At 42.3% G+C, this 19,245-nt stretch overlaps 1 protein-coding gene across 2 annotated transcripts in view; it reads left to right on the top strand.

Annotated features, from left to right (window-relative positions):
- LOC126262376 (vacuolar protein sorting-associated protein 52 homolog) overlaps positions 1-19,245 on the top strand; it is a 109,255-nt gene that overhangs the window by 75,522 nt on the left and 14,488 nt on the right. For both annotated transcript variants that reach the window (XM_049958972.1, XM_049958973.1), the window contains exons 9-10: positions 8,358-8,445; positions 10,325-10,528. In XM_049958972.1, the coding sequence (XP_049814929.1) occupies positions 8,358-8,445; positions 10,325-10,528 (292 nt within the window). The remainder of the gene's footprint in view (positions 1-8,357; positions 8,446-10,324; positions 10,529-19,245) is intronic.

Here is a 19,245-nt window from a genome sequence, read left to right as displayed (position 1 = left end):
GAAGGTATGATGCGAGCAACCCCTCCTGTTTTGTACCAGCCTGGTGACCTCATCTGGATCTCCATTCCTGTTCGGAAGGTTGGTGTCTCTGAGAAGCTCCTGAGGCGCTACTTTGGACCGTATAAGGTTGTAAAGCAGTTGTGTGATGTTACTTATTAAGTTGAAGATTTCGACCCTGACACAAGACAGTGAAAGATCAGAGGTACAGGCCACATCCTTCGAATGAAGCCCTATAAGGATCCTGCAGCCCAGGGTAATTTTGAAGCTCCAGCGACAGGCAATGAGCAGAAAGGTGACAAAGAACATAGCGGCAAGGGAAATTCTAAGAATATCATGCCCAGGGCAAACATCATTCATCGGGAGTCGGAGTATGCAGGACCGATGATTCGTTCCCGGACTAGGAGGATGTAACACCGAGACGCTGTTCTCTTAAGGAGGTAACAATGTTGCAGAAGAAGCTGAGCAGCACAGTCACCATAGTGTAGTGGTTATGATACTAGACTGTTGCACGGAGGGTTGTGAGTTCAAAACTCACCTGAACTGTAAAATTTTAATTTCTATATGTGGTTAAAGTACATTCTAGAATTATCCACAAATGTCAAGAATCATTGTACTGGAATGTTCTGTTGTTGTTGTTGTTGTTGTCTTCAGTCCTGAGACTGGTTTGATGCAGCTCTCCATGCTACTCTATCCTGTGCAAGCGTCTTCATCTCCCAGTACCTACTGCAGCCTACATCCTTCTTAATCTGCTTAGTGTATTCATCTCTTGGTCTCCCTCTACGATTTTTGCCCTCCACACTGCCCTCCAGTACTAAATTGGTGATCCCTTGATGCCTCAGAACATGTCCTACCAACCGATCCCTTCTTCTAGTCAAGTTGTGCCACAAATGATCTGTAACTGTATATATACCGTATGGTTCTGGCCGGAGGCAGTTCGCTCCGCACTCTTGTATGTGCAAGTGCTGAATAAACCTTCATCAAGTGAAGTTCGTGTTAGTCATTCATCTAATTCTAACATCTTATTCTACGTGACAATATTGACATTCATAGACTGTCATTTGGGATAAGGAAGGAACTGCTTGTGTGACTTTCACTTTTGCAAACGCACTGATTGTACATGTTTATGCTTGCCGCAATGGAAACACTTTGCGTCATGGTGGGGGCATACCTGCTGCTTATGTGATGTGAAGCACTGAGGGCACGATTTAACGACCCACGGCATTGGCCAAGCATGCTGCTATTGTTGTCTACAGCACTGCCCGGGCTGCGATTTGGAATGACGTGACGCGTGAACTCGGCACGTGACTTGTTTTCTGTCAACCTTACTTTGTGCTACAGAAATGTAAGAAGAGTCAAAAGTCTACTGCAGCACTGTCATGAGTCCTGTGACTCGAGCAGTTCTAACAGTTGCTTCAAACTTGGATCTGGATACTTAAGTATTTGTTCTCTGATTTTGGTCAGACACATTTTGGTGATAGCCTCTTGAATCACAGCATCACTGTAGTATCTAACACAATCACACTGAAACTTGAAATGCTTTGTCAGGCTCTGTAAATCAATTACCCACTGTTAGTTTGATGGTGTTGCCTACATAATCTGAACAAGTTGTAATGAGCAGCAGCCACTTTCACTTTTTTGTTGAAGTATTTGTCTAATGCTGTGATCAAGTCCTCATAGGGTACACTGTGAGGGTGGCAATGGGGAAAAAGTTTACATGCTAATCTGTATGCTGTGGTGCCTGCTGTTGCCAAAGAATGTGGTTTTCTGTTCATACCTTGAATATGATGTGCAGTGAAGCGGCCATCAAGCTTGAGCGTAGCATTCAAACCAGTCTGTCTACTTGCGTGTGTTGCACGTAACTGTGGTGCACAGACGGGCAGCGCTTGTCATGGCACTGCTTGGGATCCTCCAGCTGATGCCGATAGATTGTTTGAAATTACATCAGTTGTGTCATTCCTGCGATGAGTAGTTGGTTTGCTGTACCTGAAACTGAACAGCTTGACTTAGTGGTGGTGCCTGCAGCACATTGGCCATTATTCAAAACACAGTAGACATCGATAGAAACAATGGGTAAACACTGCAGCCATAAAGAATATCCCAATTAGAAATCACAGATAATAATGGGGGAGGGGGAGCCTCTGTAACAGGAAACAATGAAAATAGTGAGCTGCAGATTGGAGTGTTCCGAAACAGAGCGGAAGTCAGTACACAGGCAGTGCAGTGGGCAAGCACAGTGTTTGCCTGAGAATCTGCAAGAAACACTATCTTCATTACCATAGTGTTGCTTTCTCAGCAAGACAGGAATCCTCCAAAAATAGGCACATGAAGGACCAGCCTCGGTGCCAATATTGTTGTTGGTGTCTCTGAAATTGGTTTGCGGCCACCGATTGCCGTCTGGCTGCCTGTAGGAGCAGTATTAGAAATGTCTTGCGCCAACATCGGGACTATCAGTTGACATGCCTGGCATGGTGTTTGTAGTGAAAGACACCATGCAGTCCATCTGTACCATTTCTGATTGCTGTGCAGAACATCAATGGTACATAAAGGTTGGCAGGTGGAAATCTCATTCTGGAAACATCCCCCAGGCTGTGGCTAAGCCATGTCTCCGCAATATCCTTTCTTTCAGGAGTGCTAGTTCTGCAAGATTCGCAGGAGAGCTTCTGTAAAGTTTGGAAGGTAGGAGACGAGGTACTGGCAGAAATAAAGCTGTGAGGACGGGGCGTGAGTCGTGCTTGGGTAGCTCAGTTGGTAGAGCACTTGCCCACGAAAGGCAAAGGTCCCGAGTTCGAGTCTCGGTCCGGCACACAGTTTTAATCTGCCAGGAAGTTTTAAAATCAGATTCATCATGGCACTAGGAATTGCAACATTCCAGGTCATGGTTACCCATTATCTACCTTTTCAATACTGTTCAACGTGCTGCATTAGTTGCTCCACTGTGATCTGCCCCTCCTGTGCAGCTATCATATGATTTAGAGAATGAACTTGACTGGGTTCCTACGTATCATTTACAAAGGTAACAATTTTTTTAGTAAACATCTCCAAGGATTTCTTCCTGCCAATACATCTGCATTATATTTGAGTGAGTAAATCTCACAATTGTAGTTGGTAAATGAAACGTTGGTTCCATAACATCACACATGGTTCCATTAATTAGCAACCCACTGCCTCCTGGCTCCATGTGTCACACTCCCATGAGCTTCCCTTGTTCATAATAACTCACCACCATTATTACATTGTTGTCCACTGAGTATATCCAATGTAGACCTGCTCGCTGAAAGTACTGCTTTGGTTCTGTCGTCTTTTGGCATAGCGAACCCTTTGCCTTGCCTCTGGACAGTTGCATTGCTCAGGCATTTCCTGCCACCTGGATCTTACGCGTATGACATCTGCTGACCATACTGCTTTGGTATTGCTGTAGTTCTCCCCCAGGTCATTACCACAAGCCAATCCCCATCGTTTACTATCAGTAACACACACCACCTTCTTTCAACTGCACAATCTTTCCCACAGTTCCAGCATTACTGGGTAAGTGTGTACCTCTGCTCTTAACTGTAGTTCTGGCAGTAGTTCTTTCCACACCTTTGTCAATATCTTCAGATATTGCATGGGTGAAAATAGGACTGGATTCAATTGCCCATGTAGCGCCTGATGAATGGCTTCCTGCAAGCTTGTTAAGTCCATTCTTACATCCCAGACACTACTCCTAGTGATTGTAAAAGTGTTGTTAGCATTATTCTCACACCCAATACTTCCACTTGCACTTGAACTGCCTCTAAGCCCCAGTTTAGAGTGCTAGCTGATGCTCTGGCATAATCCATTACTTCCAAAACTAGTTGTTGAAGCACATGTTAGTTGTTCAGTACTCTACTCTCCAAACTCTGAATTTTTTGGAATGCCACTCTACAGTCACTCTCTTCTCTTCTGCCAATTCTCTCACAGCTTTTGCAGTCCTATTTAGCTCACTCACATAATTTGCATCTGCTGTCAAATGTTATTTTGTGTATCCTTTCTTCCTTGCCCTTAATAGCAGCAACCTGAGGATAGAGAACATTATCACCCCACACCACCACCACCACCACCACCACCACCACCACAAGAAGCCTTCTCTGTCTGTTTAGGATGCCTCACACAATAATTAAGATAATCCTTGTCCTAACATACACATATGATCCTACCCAACACTACTTTGTCTACACAAAAAAATTCCAAGAATCATAATAAAACATAAAACTGAGTGAGTACCTCCCTGGCCTACAATTTTTGATGTACTGATCAACATCATCTTTTCTTCCTTTCCACCAGTACTTCTTTGCCACCCTCCGATTCATTGATCTGCACCTTCCATGGCAGACAAAATGTGGTTATGTATCTCTCTAAGCACCTCTTACCTTTGCTTCACTGGTATTACCACGCTTGGTCCCAATCTTGACTCTTGACATAACAACACATCGTACATGCTGCATTGCTGCTGCTTACTTTACTGCCTACAGTCTTCATCGGCACTCTGCACTGGTTGCTACATAGCTAGATTTTGATCTAGTGCTTGTCTCACTTTCCTCTTTAGTGAGTCTGCATTTCCTTGATTACTTTGTATTTAAATTCACCGAGTTTTAATGTCTATCTTGTTCTTGTCAGCCTACTGGATAGGTCCTTCAGACTTTGTAACCACTTCAAAGCAGCATGATCAGTCACTACTACTTTAAACTTTCACTCGTAGACATAACACCAGAAGTATGATACTGTGTACTTTCGGTTGTGTCGACACAAAAGCAGTAGGGTGTTCTCCACTGACCTCCTGGCTCAAAACACACCCAAGAGTATGGTTTGACACATTGTTTGACAATATAAATTGCTTCTGAAAATCTGGGAACACAAACACTGGACTCGGCATTAAGACTTCGTTTAACACATCAAATGCTTTGACACTCCACAGACCACACAAACGCAATACCCTTTCACAACAATTGTGTAAGTGATCACACTTTATCTGCGAACCCTCACATGAATTTTCAATAATAATTCATGAGGCCCAGAAAAAGACTGTAATTCTTTGCTGGTCCCTGGTTCTGTATCAATCTCAGATCAGTCCTCACACCATCTTAACTATCTACATATCCCAAGATATGCACATCTTCCGATGCAAAATGATGCATTTTGGTACTCAGCATTATATGTGCAACCTGTAACCTCCTGAATACTTCTGTTGTTGCCTATGTTCTTGGGGGCAAAAAAAGAAAAAGTTGTGCAGTCCAAAGATACTAAACATTGATGAGACTTTAATCCCTTCAAAACACTATCTGACAAATGCTGAAATGCTGCTGGTGCATTTTAAAACCAAGTGGCTTTCTTCTGTGCTGATAATGTCTCCAAGGTAATGAAAATGCAGTCTTTGGTCTGTCTTCGGAATCACCTCCAACTGATGCTACCCACTTCTCAGATCCATTTTTGAGAAGTATTGGCACTGCCAGAGATAATCATTTTTTTTCCATGATGTGTGGTATAGGGTAAGCATCTGTTGTCGTCCTGTTATTAAAACAGTGGTAGTCACAGCGAAATTGATACTTTTTGGGTACAATTAAAATTCCTGCTCCTCATGGGCCCCTACTCTCTTCTATTATGCCATCGGCTAGATGCTGATTCATAAATTATTCTAAATAAGCAGCAGGGATTGTGGTGTACTATATGGCTTCTGGTACAGTGGCACTTTGTTTCCCATATGAATCCCGTGTTGTGTCAAGTACACTGCAGGCAATGGCCCCCATGGTAAGAACAAATCTTGAAACTCTAGCAACAGTTCACCATATGCACTCTCTCTGCTCCTCTGAAATGCTTTACCTCCTCGTGCAGTGCAATCTTAGCAGCATCCTGTGCCTGTTCATAACTTACATCTTCTGTGCAGCATTCTTCCCCTTCCAGAATTTCTAATGTTGCCACAAGCAATACTTTCAACAATTTAACCTCCACAGCCCAAAAATTGTCCTTGCCTCCATCCTTTTTTTGTCCACATATAACACTTCATCTCACTAAACAACATGCTTCATCCAATAAATTGCTACCTTCCGGCGATTCTACTATACACAAGATACCAACTGGTAAGTCAAGCTCCACATCCACCCACAATGACTTTGGTGTCACTCAACACAAAATCATGTGAATTAAGCCGTAATTTCATTCACATTATTTAACTGGGTTGCCTACTATGACAGATGCTTCTTGTGACAGATCAACATTGACAACACCTTCCCCTAGCTGCAAAGTCTTCACACTAGTTCCATCACACATCATCGAAGGCCGCATATTGTTATCTCCCACTCTGCAAATTATAACTTGATGGGTCCCATTGCCTTATACCCAATAAATCTCTGGAGACCCTTGAACCCAACAGGTACCTATATATTTTTCCACCTACTGTACCCACTATAGCACAATCTGCCTCTGCTGCACATGCCCTATACATTGATAATTAAAATGTATTACATTCACTGTAAACACACTCGTCTTTCTCTTAACCTTATTGCAATGTCATTTTCTTCAAATTACATTCCTATCCTCACTGCCGCATGGAGATCCCTAGATACACCAGTGCACACTCTCCTAGGCATTTCCAGTGCTAAACCCCTCAGGAAATCATTGAGTGCCCTTTACTCCACTTCCTGTTGTGACACCTTGTGCATATCATCATTCTGCATTAATTCATATGTATGCATATCAATTTTCCTAATCCTGTCTGAAAAATCCTCTATGGCTTCATTAGACCTTTTGGCTACTCACAGAAAAACCACATACTATTCTGCTTCTTATACCTTTATAGTAATCCTTGTTTTAGCTGCTCAAAAGTCTCGACTTGTTTAGTGCATCCATGCATCCTACAGAGGACTTAACGTCTCTTGAAAGGCACAATTTTGCTATTTGCAACAAGTAATTATCAATGAAATTGATTGAGTAGAAGGAATCAGGAAGAAGAAAGTAAGGGCAGAACAAAAGACAAATTGGATGCAGAATGACATTGAGTACCATCCCTGTGAGGGAGGCCAGCCATGAGTGCATCCCCGAGGCGAGGGCATTGGAGGCGAGGCGAGGGCGTTGGAGGACAGGAGCTGTATCAGGCTCGTGGCCAGAGAGAGCGATGTCCAGTGGACTGGCGCTCAGTGGCAGGCCCAACTGATGTTGGGCATACTCGTGGTGCCAGAGCCAGCTGAGGTGGTGTTACTAGAGAGAGTGATGCAACAGTGTCATGACCACTGGCACAGGGCAAGCTGGTGGTGGACGGGTGGGGGACACTAGAGCTGGGACACAAGAGCCAGTGGCAGGTGTCAGAACCCAGAATGGCCACATCCATGCACAGGAGTAGGGGATGCCTGGGCCAGTGCTGGGACTGGCAACAAAGCTGTCAGAGGCAACTGAAAAGGTAATGGGTCCAGATGGGAAGGACTAGGGAAGAATTGAGCCAGGAGGCCAGACAGGATGGAGAAGAAGCCTCAGAAGGGGGAGAGAGTGCAGGATGTAACAGAACAGGTGAATTTTTCCCGCAGAGCATAAACGTCGGGCAAGAACAGGAGCAGCAAGGGCCCATTCCTGCATATACCCCACACCAACTGTTATTAATGTGGTGTACACTGCGGCATGTGGATATCTTGCAGATGTCTGTCAGTTTTGCTCTCTCTTTGGCCAGTACCATTGTACAGTGTTTCAACAACATAGAACTAATCCACAAATGCTGCAAGCATTTAAAGTATTCTTATAGCCAGTAGAATCTCCCAGTTATGTTTTGATAGAATGTGTGGTATCAACTCGGATATATTATATCTATTCTCCAGAATATCAAGAATCATCTGCCAAAATAATGATAAAAATTTTCTGAGGTGTAAAAGAGATTCTTCGTATTGAAGAGGGTAGACTAATGTGTGAATACTAAAAATAAGAATAAGCCTAGACAGAAAAAAAATCATTAATCAGAAAATTGCAGACGATTTGTATTTGCAAAAGCTGAGGCATTTGAAGCTTAAATTGTTGTAACACCTACTCTGATGGCACAGGCTAGGCAAATATTCCAGACTGTAAGACATAATCAGGAACGCAGTTCTACAATGGAACCAAATAGCTTGGATACTGAAGTAATGGCTGACATTAATGATATTTCTTTAACATTTCCAGTTGCTTTATAAACTGTTATATATTATGATCGAAATCATGATATTATGATTCAGATACAGAAGTTTTGTTTGATATTTTCGTTTGTGAACTTGCATCAGCACAGAGTCTACTTAGAGATTACATTGTAGAAAGTAGTTACATCACAACAAGGTATTTTATTTGAATATATTGCAGTTAACACATATGTAAATTAATATTTGCAGGTTTGAGTACATATTCCGGTTGAATATCAACAGTGTTCAGGACTGTGACCCAATGAAATTCAGTGCCAAAGAAATGGGTCCACATTATGTAAGTATTCTATAATGTCCCATTTGATCATATTTTATAAATAAAGATCAAAATCTTATGCACTCTGAAGAAGAACAGAGATAAAAATGGGCAATGCTTGACAGAATATCTGAACATTGATCAAGTGAGTTTAGTAACTTAAATGCTTTTTCAGCTACAGTGGAAAGTAGAAAATAGAGGAAGAGGACAGGAATAAAACACAGAACAGCTTAGTGGTGTAGCATAACAGGTGGAGGTAGATTGCGTATTGTAGGAGACCAATGGACACAAAGGCAATGTGCAGATGGAATGGAGCAAAGAGCAATTATAGAGAACTGTACATGATTCAAATAGGAGAAATTAATAGTTGTGAATTACATAGCATGTACGCTGTTTCTAACTTTTACGGTACTCTTATTATTTATTTTTATGTTGACCTACTTATAACCAGATTTTATCCCTCAATTTGCTTACCGTTTCTTAACCCTTGAGCAGGTGTGCTGATTTTCATAACACAAGTAGGTAAGCAGTGTACTTCGTACACAGGTGAAAAAATAGCTTTCTCTAAGTTACCATAGAAATCATTATGAGCAAAAACACAGTTTAATCTTAGTTTAACTAAACAACAATAAAATAAACTTACATTATATGCAAATGTTACCCCATAGTATGACCCTCTCAAAGAATTAAACAGTGCAGTTGCATCAGATGCCAGCCAAATGCTTATGTGATTACTAATTATCTTGTAGATAACTGCTTCATTGTGGGATTGTGCAGCTAGCTTGAATCTTGGACATTTTCGTGCACAGATCATAATTTTTTTGTCATCCAGCTTGCTGTTTATTTTATATTACTGCTGCTCACATGGATGTATGACAGCACAACTCAGCAGTGAGTTAACTGAAGCAGTTGTGTAGAAATAGCTATGGGCATGCAGCTGTGAAGCAACACTGGAACAGCACAAGACATTATTATTTGTGTTTGGCGCACGTTATGCATATGTGCACCCATTTGATGGCTAATGGACAGTCATGTTCAGCTACATGTGGAATCAAACCAACATATAGCATTGTCATCCCTCAAAATGAATTCATGATGATTTAAGTAATTGATTTTACTATTCTTTAACTTGGGTAAATTTGAATCAGAGTTACTGTTTATGTTGGATTAACAGATTTTGAAAAAGCTTCTGTCTCAGTTTCAACAAATTCTGTTATGATACCTTGAGAAACAAGGCTCAGGATATGGAGAGAAAACACACACACACACACACACACACACACACACATAAACAATTGAGTATCTAATCATTAAGTAGAAGGCTTTTTCTACTTATGGTTCATTTTTCTACATCCTCTAAATCTGAACATGGCCTCTAATCACCCAGGTCATTCATGATCACTTGTGTTCTTACACCAGTGACTGAAACAAATAAGCAATTATGAAAAGAAAACTTTTTATTTTCCATGTATTCTTTTTTTCCAAATATAGGTACCCAGTACAAACTCGCACCCTTGTTCTTAAATTCTATAAACACACAGCAGTTGTTTAGTGTAGAATTCCATATTAAATATACAGGAATGGACATTAATATTCCATAGTGTGTTAAAGGTATAAAATAGCTACAAAGTTTTCCAACAGGTGATAATGCAGTGGAAACAACAGTGGAACTTCTGTAACCTACACACACCCCCATACTTTTATGATACAAAGTTTCAAATTTTTGGTTGTATGTTTCTTGATATACTTATTGAATTGCCACTATTCAGTTTAGAATGCTAGAAGCAGTATTTCATTTTCATGGAGCTGGTGCGACAGTGCAATGGTATGATAGTGTAATGGGTTTTGATATGTTGTCAATGGAAATTTCCAACTTGTAAATCACATTTTCTCCTTGCAGATAACAAGGCGATATGCTGAATTCAGTGCAGCAATTGTTGGCTTGAGTGAGACCTATCCAAGTGAACTTGTAAACCGGCTGCTAGCAGAATTGCAGGAGCAAGTAGAATGTTTTATTTTACGAATGGCAGCAATTTTTCCTCAACGGAAAGAACAGTTAATTTTTCTTATAAACAACTATGACATGGTGCTTCAAGTTCTGATGGTAATTATAATTTTAATTTATTATAGTATAAATACATGAATTGTAATGTACTGCAATAAATCTTGAATAGAATGATATGATGGTTTATGATGAAAGAATAGCTTTATACAACTTAAAAGGAGAGGAATGCTGGTCAGTAATCACTATCAAGAGTTAGAATTCCCAATACTTATGACAAAAATCTTAAACTAGAACACAACGCCCTTAACTTTTGGAATATAAGGATCCTTCCTCATTAAGGAAAGACTAATTTGTTGGTGAAGTCTGAGAAAAGGATGCAAGTCATTCAGCCACTTGGCAAAGAGGGTTTTGTCTGTCAGGAGAAAGACTGAAGACAAAAGTGTTCGTATCAATTATTCTACAAGTTGTGCCTTTTGAAGGTAAGGACTGGTCAGCCTTTTGTCTATTTGTGATTTTAACAATTTCCTAAATTGAATTCTCCATGTTATACTGTCATAATTTAAAATCTGCTTCATTTTATTACTTGTTAATTTCTAAATATAAAATCAGGAAATCATTTTGAGCTGGAAATGAGAAAGTGAGAGGCCAATGGAAGTATACAAAATGATTTTTTTCCACCATGTACAAACCCTAGGGATTGACCTATGAGAGGATATGGAAGAGAAAAGGTCTAATGAACATATGTCCGGAAAAGCATGGTTTCCATGCTAGAGACCATTAATTCAATCACACTTCATTATAGAGACTACAGTCTAATATACACTGTAACATGCAGCCACAGTTATAATATACGTGGTTTCTGCCGAGAGGGTGCTTCTGTTTCTCATACATCATGCCCTAGCCTAATTTTGCCACAGTAATTGGTAATTTTGTGTCCGATACACTTCTCTTGCTGACTGATATTGTAGTGGATGTGATACAGTATTGTACACAGTGATTCCATATTCGAATCGAGAGCTTGTCGACATGGTGAAAGGCTGATGGTAATGGGCAGCAAGGCTGTGCCAGGACACCTATCCCCGCCAATAACAACCACACCATTCAGTGAAACTTCCTGGCAGATTAAAACTGTATGCCAGACCGAGACTCGAACTCGGGACCTTTGCCTTTTGTGGGCAAGTGCTCTACCATCTGAGCTACCCAAGCACGTCTCACGCCCCGTCCTCACAGCTTTACTTCTGCCAGTACCTCATCTCCTACCTTCCAAACTTCGCAGGAGAGCTTCTGTAAAATTTGGAAGGTAGGAGACGAGGTACTGGCAGAAGTAAAGCTGTGAGGATGGGGCGCGAGTCGTGCTTGGGTTGCTCAGATGGTAGAGCACTTGCCCATGAAAGGCAAAGGTCCTGAGTTCGAGTCTTGGTCCGGCACACAGTTTTAATCTGCCAGGAAGTTTCATATCAGCACACACCTGCTGCAGAGTGAAAATCTCATTCTGCACACCATTCATTGTTTGCAAGCGTTTCACCATTTGTCTGAGACAAGGTTGTTTCAGGAAGCAGGAAATCATGAAGGACACATTCAAAATGTTCGGACACCAGACTTTACTACCCTTATCACTTACAGCATGTGCAGGGCTTACTAGTGACAGACTTTCCACATCAGGAGCAGTTTTGTCACTGGTTTCTTCACGAGGCAATCATGATTCTGGGATTTGTGTCATCCCCCCCCTATTCACAGATGAGGTCACCTTTACGTGGAGTGGTATCTTCAACTTTCATAACAGTCATCTGTGTGATAGTATGCAGAACCCCCATGGTATAGTGACTGCAAATCATCAGCATCGGTGCAGTTAAAACGTGTGGGCTGGGATGATTGGTGACCATATTTTGGGACCAGTCTTCCTTCCACGACAGGAAGGAACTGTCGACATTTCTTGCAGGTGACTTTACCTCCCCTGCTAGAAGTGCCATTGATGATTTGAAGGTTTATGTGGCTGCTACACAATGGTGCTCCAGCACACTTTGCTGTTAACATCGAGAAACATGTCAGTTGTGTCTTGCGTGGTCAATGGATCGGACGAGAGGCCCAGTTCCAAGGTCTGCTCGTTCACCAAATCTCAACCCGTGTGCTATCTGGTTATGGGGCCATCTCAAAAGTATTGTGTATACAGAGCCCATTCCGGATGTGGAGACATTGGAGCAGTGCATTCGTGCTGCCTTTGACACTGTTAAAGTGCAGCCTGGCCAATGTGAACGTGTGAGGCAGAACATGCTACAATCAATGGAAAATCCAGTGTGGAATGTAACAATAGTATGACACACACAAAACTCACGTACACATGACTGGCAGGTGTGTGTGTGTGTGTGTGTGTGTGTGTGTGCGCGCGCGCGCGCGTGCGCACATATTAGACCAAAGTCTCTGTAACAATGTATGATTGAATAAATGGTCTCTAGCATGAAAACCATGCATTACTGGCCATAACTTCATTATACCTTTTTTGTTCCTTATCCCCTCATTGATCAATCCCTAGAGCTTATAGACAGTGGAAAAAGTCACCCTGTATAACCTTGATCTGATGAGTGCATGGAAGGTTACGTACAACTTTTATAGAAACTAGACTGCAGTTCTAAAAGTCAAAGGACATGAAAGGAAGGTAGTAGCTAGGAAGGAAGTGAGACACATTTGTAGCCTATCCTGCATGTTACTCAGTCTGTGCATTGAGCGAACAGTAAAGGAACACAAGGAAAAATTTGAAATTAAACTTCAGGGAGAAGAAATAAAAACTTTGAGGTTTTCCAGTTAAATTGTAATTCTGTCAGAGACGAGAAAGGACTTGGAAGATCAGCTGAATGGAATGGATAATATCTTGAAAACATCTTATAAGATTATCACCCAAAGTAATACAATGATAATGGAATGCAGTTGAATTAAATCAAATGGTGTTAAGGTAGTTAGAATAGGAAATTAGACTCTTAATGTTAATACTAGAGTTTTTCTATAAGATGGTGGCAGAAGTAGAGAGGATGTAAAATGCAGACTGGCAACAACAACAAAAACAGTTTTTTCCTAGAGAAAGACAAATATGCTACTGGCTTTTCTAAAAATTTTTGTGTAGAGTGCAGCCTTACATAGAAGTGAAATGTGGGTGATAAACACTACAAACAAGAAGAAGATAGAAGTTTCTGAAATGTAGAATTACAGAAGAATTCTGAAGATCAGATGGGTAGATAATTTAGAGGCTATGAATCAGATCATGGGGAAAAGAAAGGGTTAGGTTGATGGCACATGCCCTGAGGCATCAAGGTATTTTAATTTGGTGAGAGAGGTAGGTGGGGGGGGGGGGGGGAGTTGTAAAAATTGAGACCAGTGTTTGGCTATAGTAAACAGGTACAGGTGGCTGTAGGCTGCAGTAGTTATGTAGAGATGAAGAGATTTACACAGGAGAGACTAATGTTGAGAACTACATCAAAACAGTCTTTACTGAAAACAACAACAGCCTAGAGTGATCTCATGATCTATGTAGGCTCAGATTAAGGAAAAGCTCAGATAGAAACCTGTATCAGCATATAAAAGGACAAAAGTCACCGCTAGTTTGCAGTTTAAAAGGGGCAGTGTGTGTACACTATAGTCCAGGCAGTATGCAGAAGTGTGTTTTCTGATTTCGCCATCTTTCTCAGATTTCATACATTAAGAGAGATTGTTATAATTTTTATTGATAAAGTGGAATATTGTGTGATCATTCGTTTTCTGCATTAGAGGGGGAACAACACTGTGACACTCCATGCCAAGTTGATGGAAATGTATGGGTATAATGCAGCTTCTCATCTGACACACTGGTTAAATGGCACAGCATATCATAATTAAGGCAATAGTGGAAAAAGTAAAAGTCAGTTACAGGTGAGTTTTGAACATCATACAAGGCATTTTGAATGAGACAAAGACTGCCACTCTCTGGGTTCCACTGCAGCTCATGCTCATTGAAAAAGCTTGCTGAACTTAGGCAGCAGCAGAAGTGTTGCAGCTGTCTTGTGCCAGTCGGTGCATAACCACCATGGATGAGCACTATGTTATCACTGTGACCTCAAGACAAAGGAGCAAAGCAAGCAGTGAAGATATGGAGCCGGCCGTTGTAGCCGAGTGGTTCTAGGCACTTCAGTCTGGAACCGCGCGACCGCTACGGTCGCAGGTTCGAATCCTGTCTCGGGCATCGATGTGTGTGATATCCTTAGGTTAGTTAGGTTTAAGTAGTTCTAAGTTCTAGGGGACTGATGACCTCAGGTGTTAAGTCCCATAGTGCTCAGAGCCATTTGAACCATTTGAAGATTGGATTCACCATGGCCAGCATAGGCAAAGATCCAAACATCATTGGGCAAGGCAACACTGAATGTTTTCTGGAATTCCATGGTGTGGTGCTAACATACTGTGCTTGTAAGGGGCAAACCATCACAGAAACATACTACCGGAATCTCCTGATGAAGCTACAGAGGCTGTCAACCAGAAGCATCATAGGAAGCTATCCGAGGGGATGTTTGTGTTGTATGACAGTGACCCAGATCATTGTGCACAACAAATGGTTTCACATGCTGCTTCTTTGGATTATGAAATTTTGCCTCGCTGCCTTATTATATACCCAATTACTTTTTCATCTTTCATTAGATGAAGAAACCATAGCATGGCAGGCATTTACAGGATGATAGCAAGGAGATAAAATGTGGAATATTTCCTCAACTATCAAAAAGTCAGACCACTGCAATCAAGGTCTCTGCCAAGTCATGCAGTGTTGTTGGTGAATATGTAGAGGTGGACCAACAGTTTTGTGGTTACAACCTTACATAGTTTTCTCCTGTTCACACTTGTGTGGTGTTGAAGTTCTTGACTTAAAAATGTAGTAATTTGGTTACTGTGCAGAGAGATATAATTTTTGTAATGTATAAAAATCAAACTATGGAAAATCCAGGAAGGAATGTAACAGTATTAGAGAAGGAAAGTTGCTACTTGCCATGTAGCGGAGGTGCTGAGTTGCAGATAGGCACAACAAAAAGATTCTCACAATTATAGCTTTCGGACGTTAAGGTCTTTGTTAATAATAAAAACACACACACACACACACACACACACACACACACACATGACTGCAGTTACAGGCAACTGAAACCACACTGCGAGCAGCAGCACCAGTGCATGATGGGAGTGGCGACTGGGTGGGGGTAGGAGAAACTGGGGCAGGGAGGGGCAGGGATAGTATGGTGTGGGGGGGTGGCAGACAGTGAAGTGCTGCAGTTTGGACAGAGGACAGGGGAGAGAAAGGGGGGGGGGTAGTGGGAAAGGAGAGAAATAAAAAGACTGGATGCGGTGGTGAAATGATGGTTGTGTAGTGCTGGAATGGATACAGGGAGGGTGCTGGATGGGTGAGGACAGTGAATAACGAAGGTTGACGCCAGGAGGGTTATGGGAACATAGGATGTATTGCAGGTAAACTTCCCACCTGCGAAATTCAGAAAAGCTGGTGTTGGTGGGAAGGATCCATATGGCACAGGCTGTGAAACGGTCATTGAAATGAAGGATATGTTTGGCAGCCCGTTCAGCAACAGGGTGGTCCAGTTGTTTCTTGGCCACAGTTTGTCGTTGGTCATTCATGTGGACAGACAGCTTGTTGGTTGTCGTGCCTACATAGAATGCAGCACAGTGGTTGCAGCTTAGCTTGTAAATCGCATGACTGATTTCACAGGTAGCCCTGCCTTTGATGGGATAAGCGATGTTAGTGACCGGACTGAAGTAGGTGGTGGTGTGAGGATGTATCGGACAGGTCTTGCATCTAGGTCTATTACAGAGGTATGAGCCATGAGGTAAGGGATTGGGAGTAGGGGTTGTGTAAGGCTGGACGAATATATTGTGTAGGTTTGGTGGACTGCAGAATACCGCTGTAGGAGGGGTGGGAAGGACAGTGGGCAGGACATTTCATATTTCAGGGCAACAGCAACAGGTAATTGAAACCCTGGCAGAGAGTGTAATTCAGTTGCTCCAGTCCTGAGCGATACTTAGTTACTAGGGGAATGCTCCTCTGTGGCCGGACGGTGGGACTTTGAGAGGTGTGGGAAACTGGGAAGATAAGGTACGGGAGATTTGTTTTTGCACAAGATTGGGAAGATAATTACAATCAGTGAGACCCTCAGTATATTCTGAGAGGGACCGCTCGTCACTGCAGATGCAATGACCACAGGTGGCTAGGCTGTATGGAAGGGACTTCTTGGTATAGAATGGGTGGCGGCTGTCGAAGTGGAGGTATTGCTGGTGGTTAGTAGGTTTGATATGGATGGAGGTAGCAATGTAGCCATCTTTGAAGTGGAGGTCAACATATAAGAAGGTGGCTTGTTGGGTTGAGTAGGACCAGGTGAAGCAAATGGGGAGCAGTTGTTGAGGTTGTGGAGGAATGTGGATAGGATGCCCTCACCTTTGATCCAGATAGCAAAGATGTCATCAATGAATCTGAACCAGGTTAGGGGTTTAGGATTCTAGATTTTTAGGAAGTATCTGATACTTCCACCTACAAACCTTGCAACAGTGACCTCATTCCAATAATCCAGCAGGATCTGCAGTCACTACTCAAATCCTTAGGCCCACCCCAGAACCTCTCCCCAGAGTCCATTTCTCTGCTTACCCCTACCACTCCCTGCACTCCTACCTTCTGCGTGCCCCCACTGAGAGAATCTCTGCTCTCATAGACCAACACCTTCAACCTATTACCCAGAACCTACCATCCTATATAAAAGATACCAACCATTTCCTCCACCGACTCTCCGCAGTTCCTGTCCCTTTACCACACGGTGCCCTGGTTGTCACTGTTGATGCCACCTCCCTGTACACTAACATTCCTAATGCCCATGGCCTTACTGCTATTGAACACTACCTTTCCCATTGCCCTATGGATTCCAAAACAACCATCTCCTTCCTAGTCACCATGACCAACTATATCCTCACCCATAATTACTTCTCCTTTGAAGGCATTACCTACCAACTAATCTGGGGTATGGCTATGGGCACCTACATGGCACCATCCTATACCAACCTATTCATTCGCCATTTAGAGGAATCCTACCTAAGAACCCAGAATTCTAAACCCATCACCTGGTTCACATTCATTGATGACACCTTTGGTATCTAGATCGAAGGTGAGGACACCCTATCCACATTCCTCCACAACCTCAACAACTTCTCTCCCATTTGCTTCACCTGGTCCTACTCAACCCAACAAGCCATCTTCCTATATGTTGACCTCCACCTCAAAGATGGCTACATCACTACCTCCGTCTGTATCAAACCTATTAACCTCTAGCAATACCTCCACTTCGACAGCTGCCACCCTTTCCATACCAAGAAGTCCCTTCCGCATCTGCAGTGACGAGCAGTCTCTCTCGGAACATACTGAGGGTCTCACTGAAGCCTTCCCTGACCGTAATCATCCTCCCAACCTTATACAAAAACAAATCTCCTGTGCCTTATCTTTCCAGTCTCCTGCCACCTCCCAAAGTCCCACCGTCTGGCCACAGAGGAGCATTCCCCTCATAACTCAGTATCACCCAGGACTGGAGCAACTGAATTACACTCTCCACCAGTGTTTCGATTGCCTCTTGTCGTTGTCCTGAAATATGAAATGTCCTGCCCACTATCCTTCCCACCCCTCCTACTGTGGTATTCTTCTATTCAGCAAACCTACACAATATACTCGTCCAGCCTTACACAACTCCTGCTCCCAATCCCTTACCTCATGGCTCTTACCCCTGTAATAGACCTAGATGCAAGACCTGTCCCATACATCCTCATACCACCACCTACTCCAGTCCGGCCACTAACATCACTTATCCCATCAAAGGCAGGGCTACCTGTGAAACCAAACATGTGATTTACAAGCTAAGCTGCAACCACTGTGCTGCATTCTGTGTAGGCATGACAACCAACAATCCGTCTGTCCACATGAATGACCACCTACAACTGTCGCCAAGATACAAGTGGACCACCCTGTTGCTGAACAAGCTGTCAAATTGATATCCTTCATTTTAATGACTGCTTCACAGCCTGTGCCAAATGTATCCTTCCCATCAACAGCAGCTTTTCTGAATTTTGCAGGTGGGAACTTCACCTGCAATACATCATACATTCCCGTAACCCTCCTGGCCTCAACCTTCGTTAGTCACTGTCCTCACCCATCCAGCCTCCTCCATGTTTCCATTCCAGCACTACACAGCTGTCATTTCACCACCACACTCAGTCTTTTTATTTCTTTTGTAATGTACTTATTTTTTCCTTGCAGAAATTGAACTTATTGACTCAACAAACTCCTCATGGCCATATTCCTCACATAGAATTAAGTCCGTAAAAGACTGAAAAATTTCCTAGGTACTGCTACTTCACCCTCTTGACAGGTGTAACAGTTTTCCTTTAAATCTCAGCAGATTAGTGCAGTGCTTATAATTATGGAAAAACAGTGAAAAGTTCTCTGTTTAACACAGACATAATATTGATAACAGTGAACTTCCGATTATATGAATTGGTGCAAGTTAACTATCAGTTTGATCTGTGGAATACTTTTCTTTATACATCATTTTAAACTAGGTGTGCACGTTGCTCAAATTGATAAAGTAAAACACTATACCCCATGTAAAATTCTTTATTTTGACCACATCGTAACAAACAGAAATTCACTCAAATTTGGTGAAGGTATGAATGGTCCACCATTTAATTTTTATCAGATAAAAAATTTGCAGTTAATTTCAGGTATAGACTCCTCATGTAGATGCTCCATGTGAAGGATGCACCAA

This window comes from Schistocerca nitens, chromosome 6, assembly GCF_023898315.1.
Source record: "Schistocerca nitens isolate TAMUIC-IGC-003100 chromosome 6, iqSchNite1.1, whole genome shotgun sequence".
Lineage (NCBI taxonomy): Eukaryota > Metazoa > Arthropoda > Insecta > Orthoptera > Acrididae > Schistocerca > Schistocerca nitens.
This window is presented reverse-complemented; position numbering and strand designations above follow the sequence as displayed.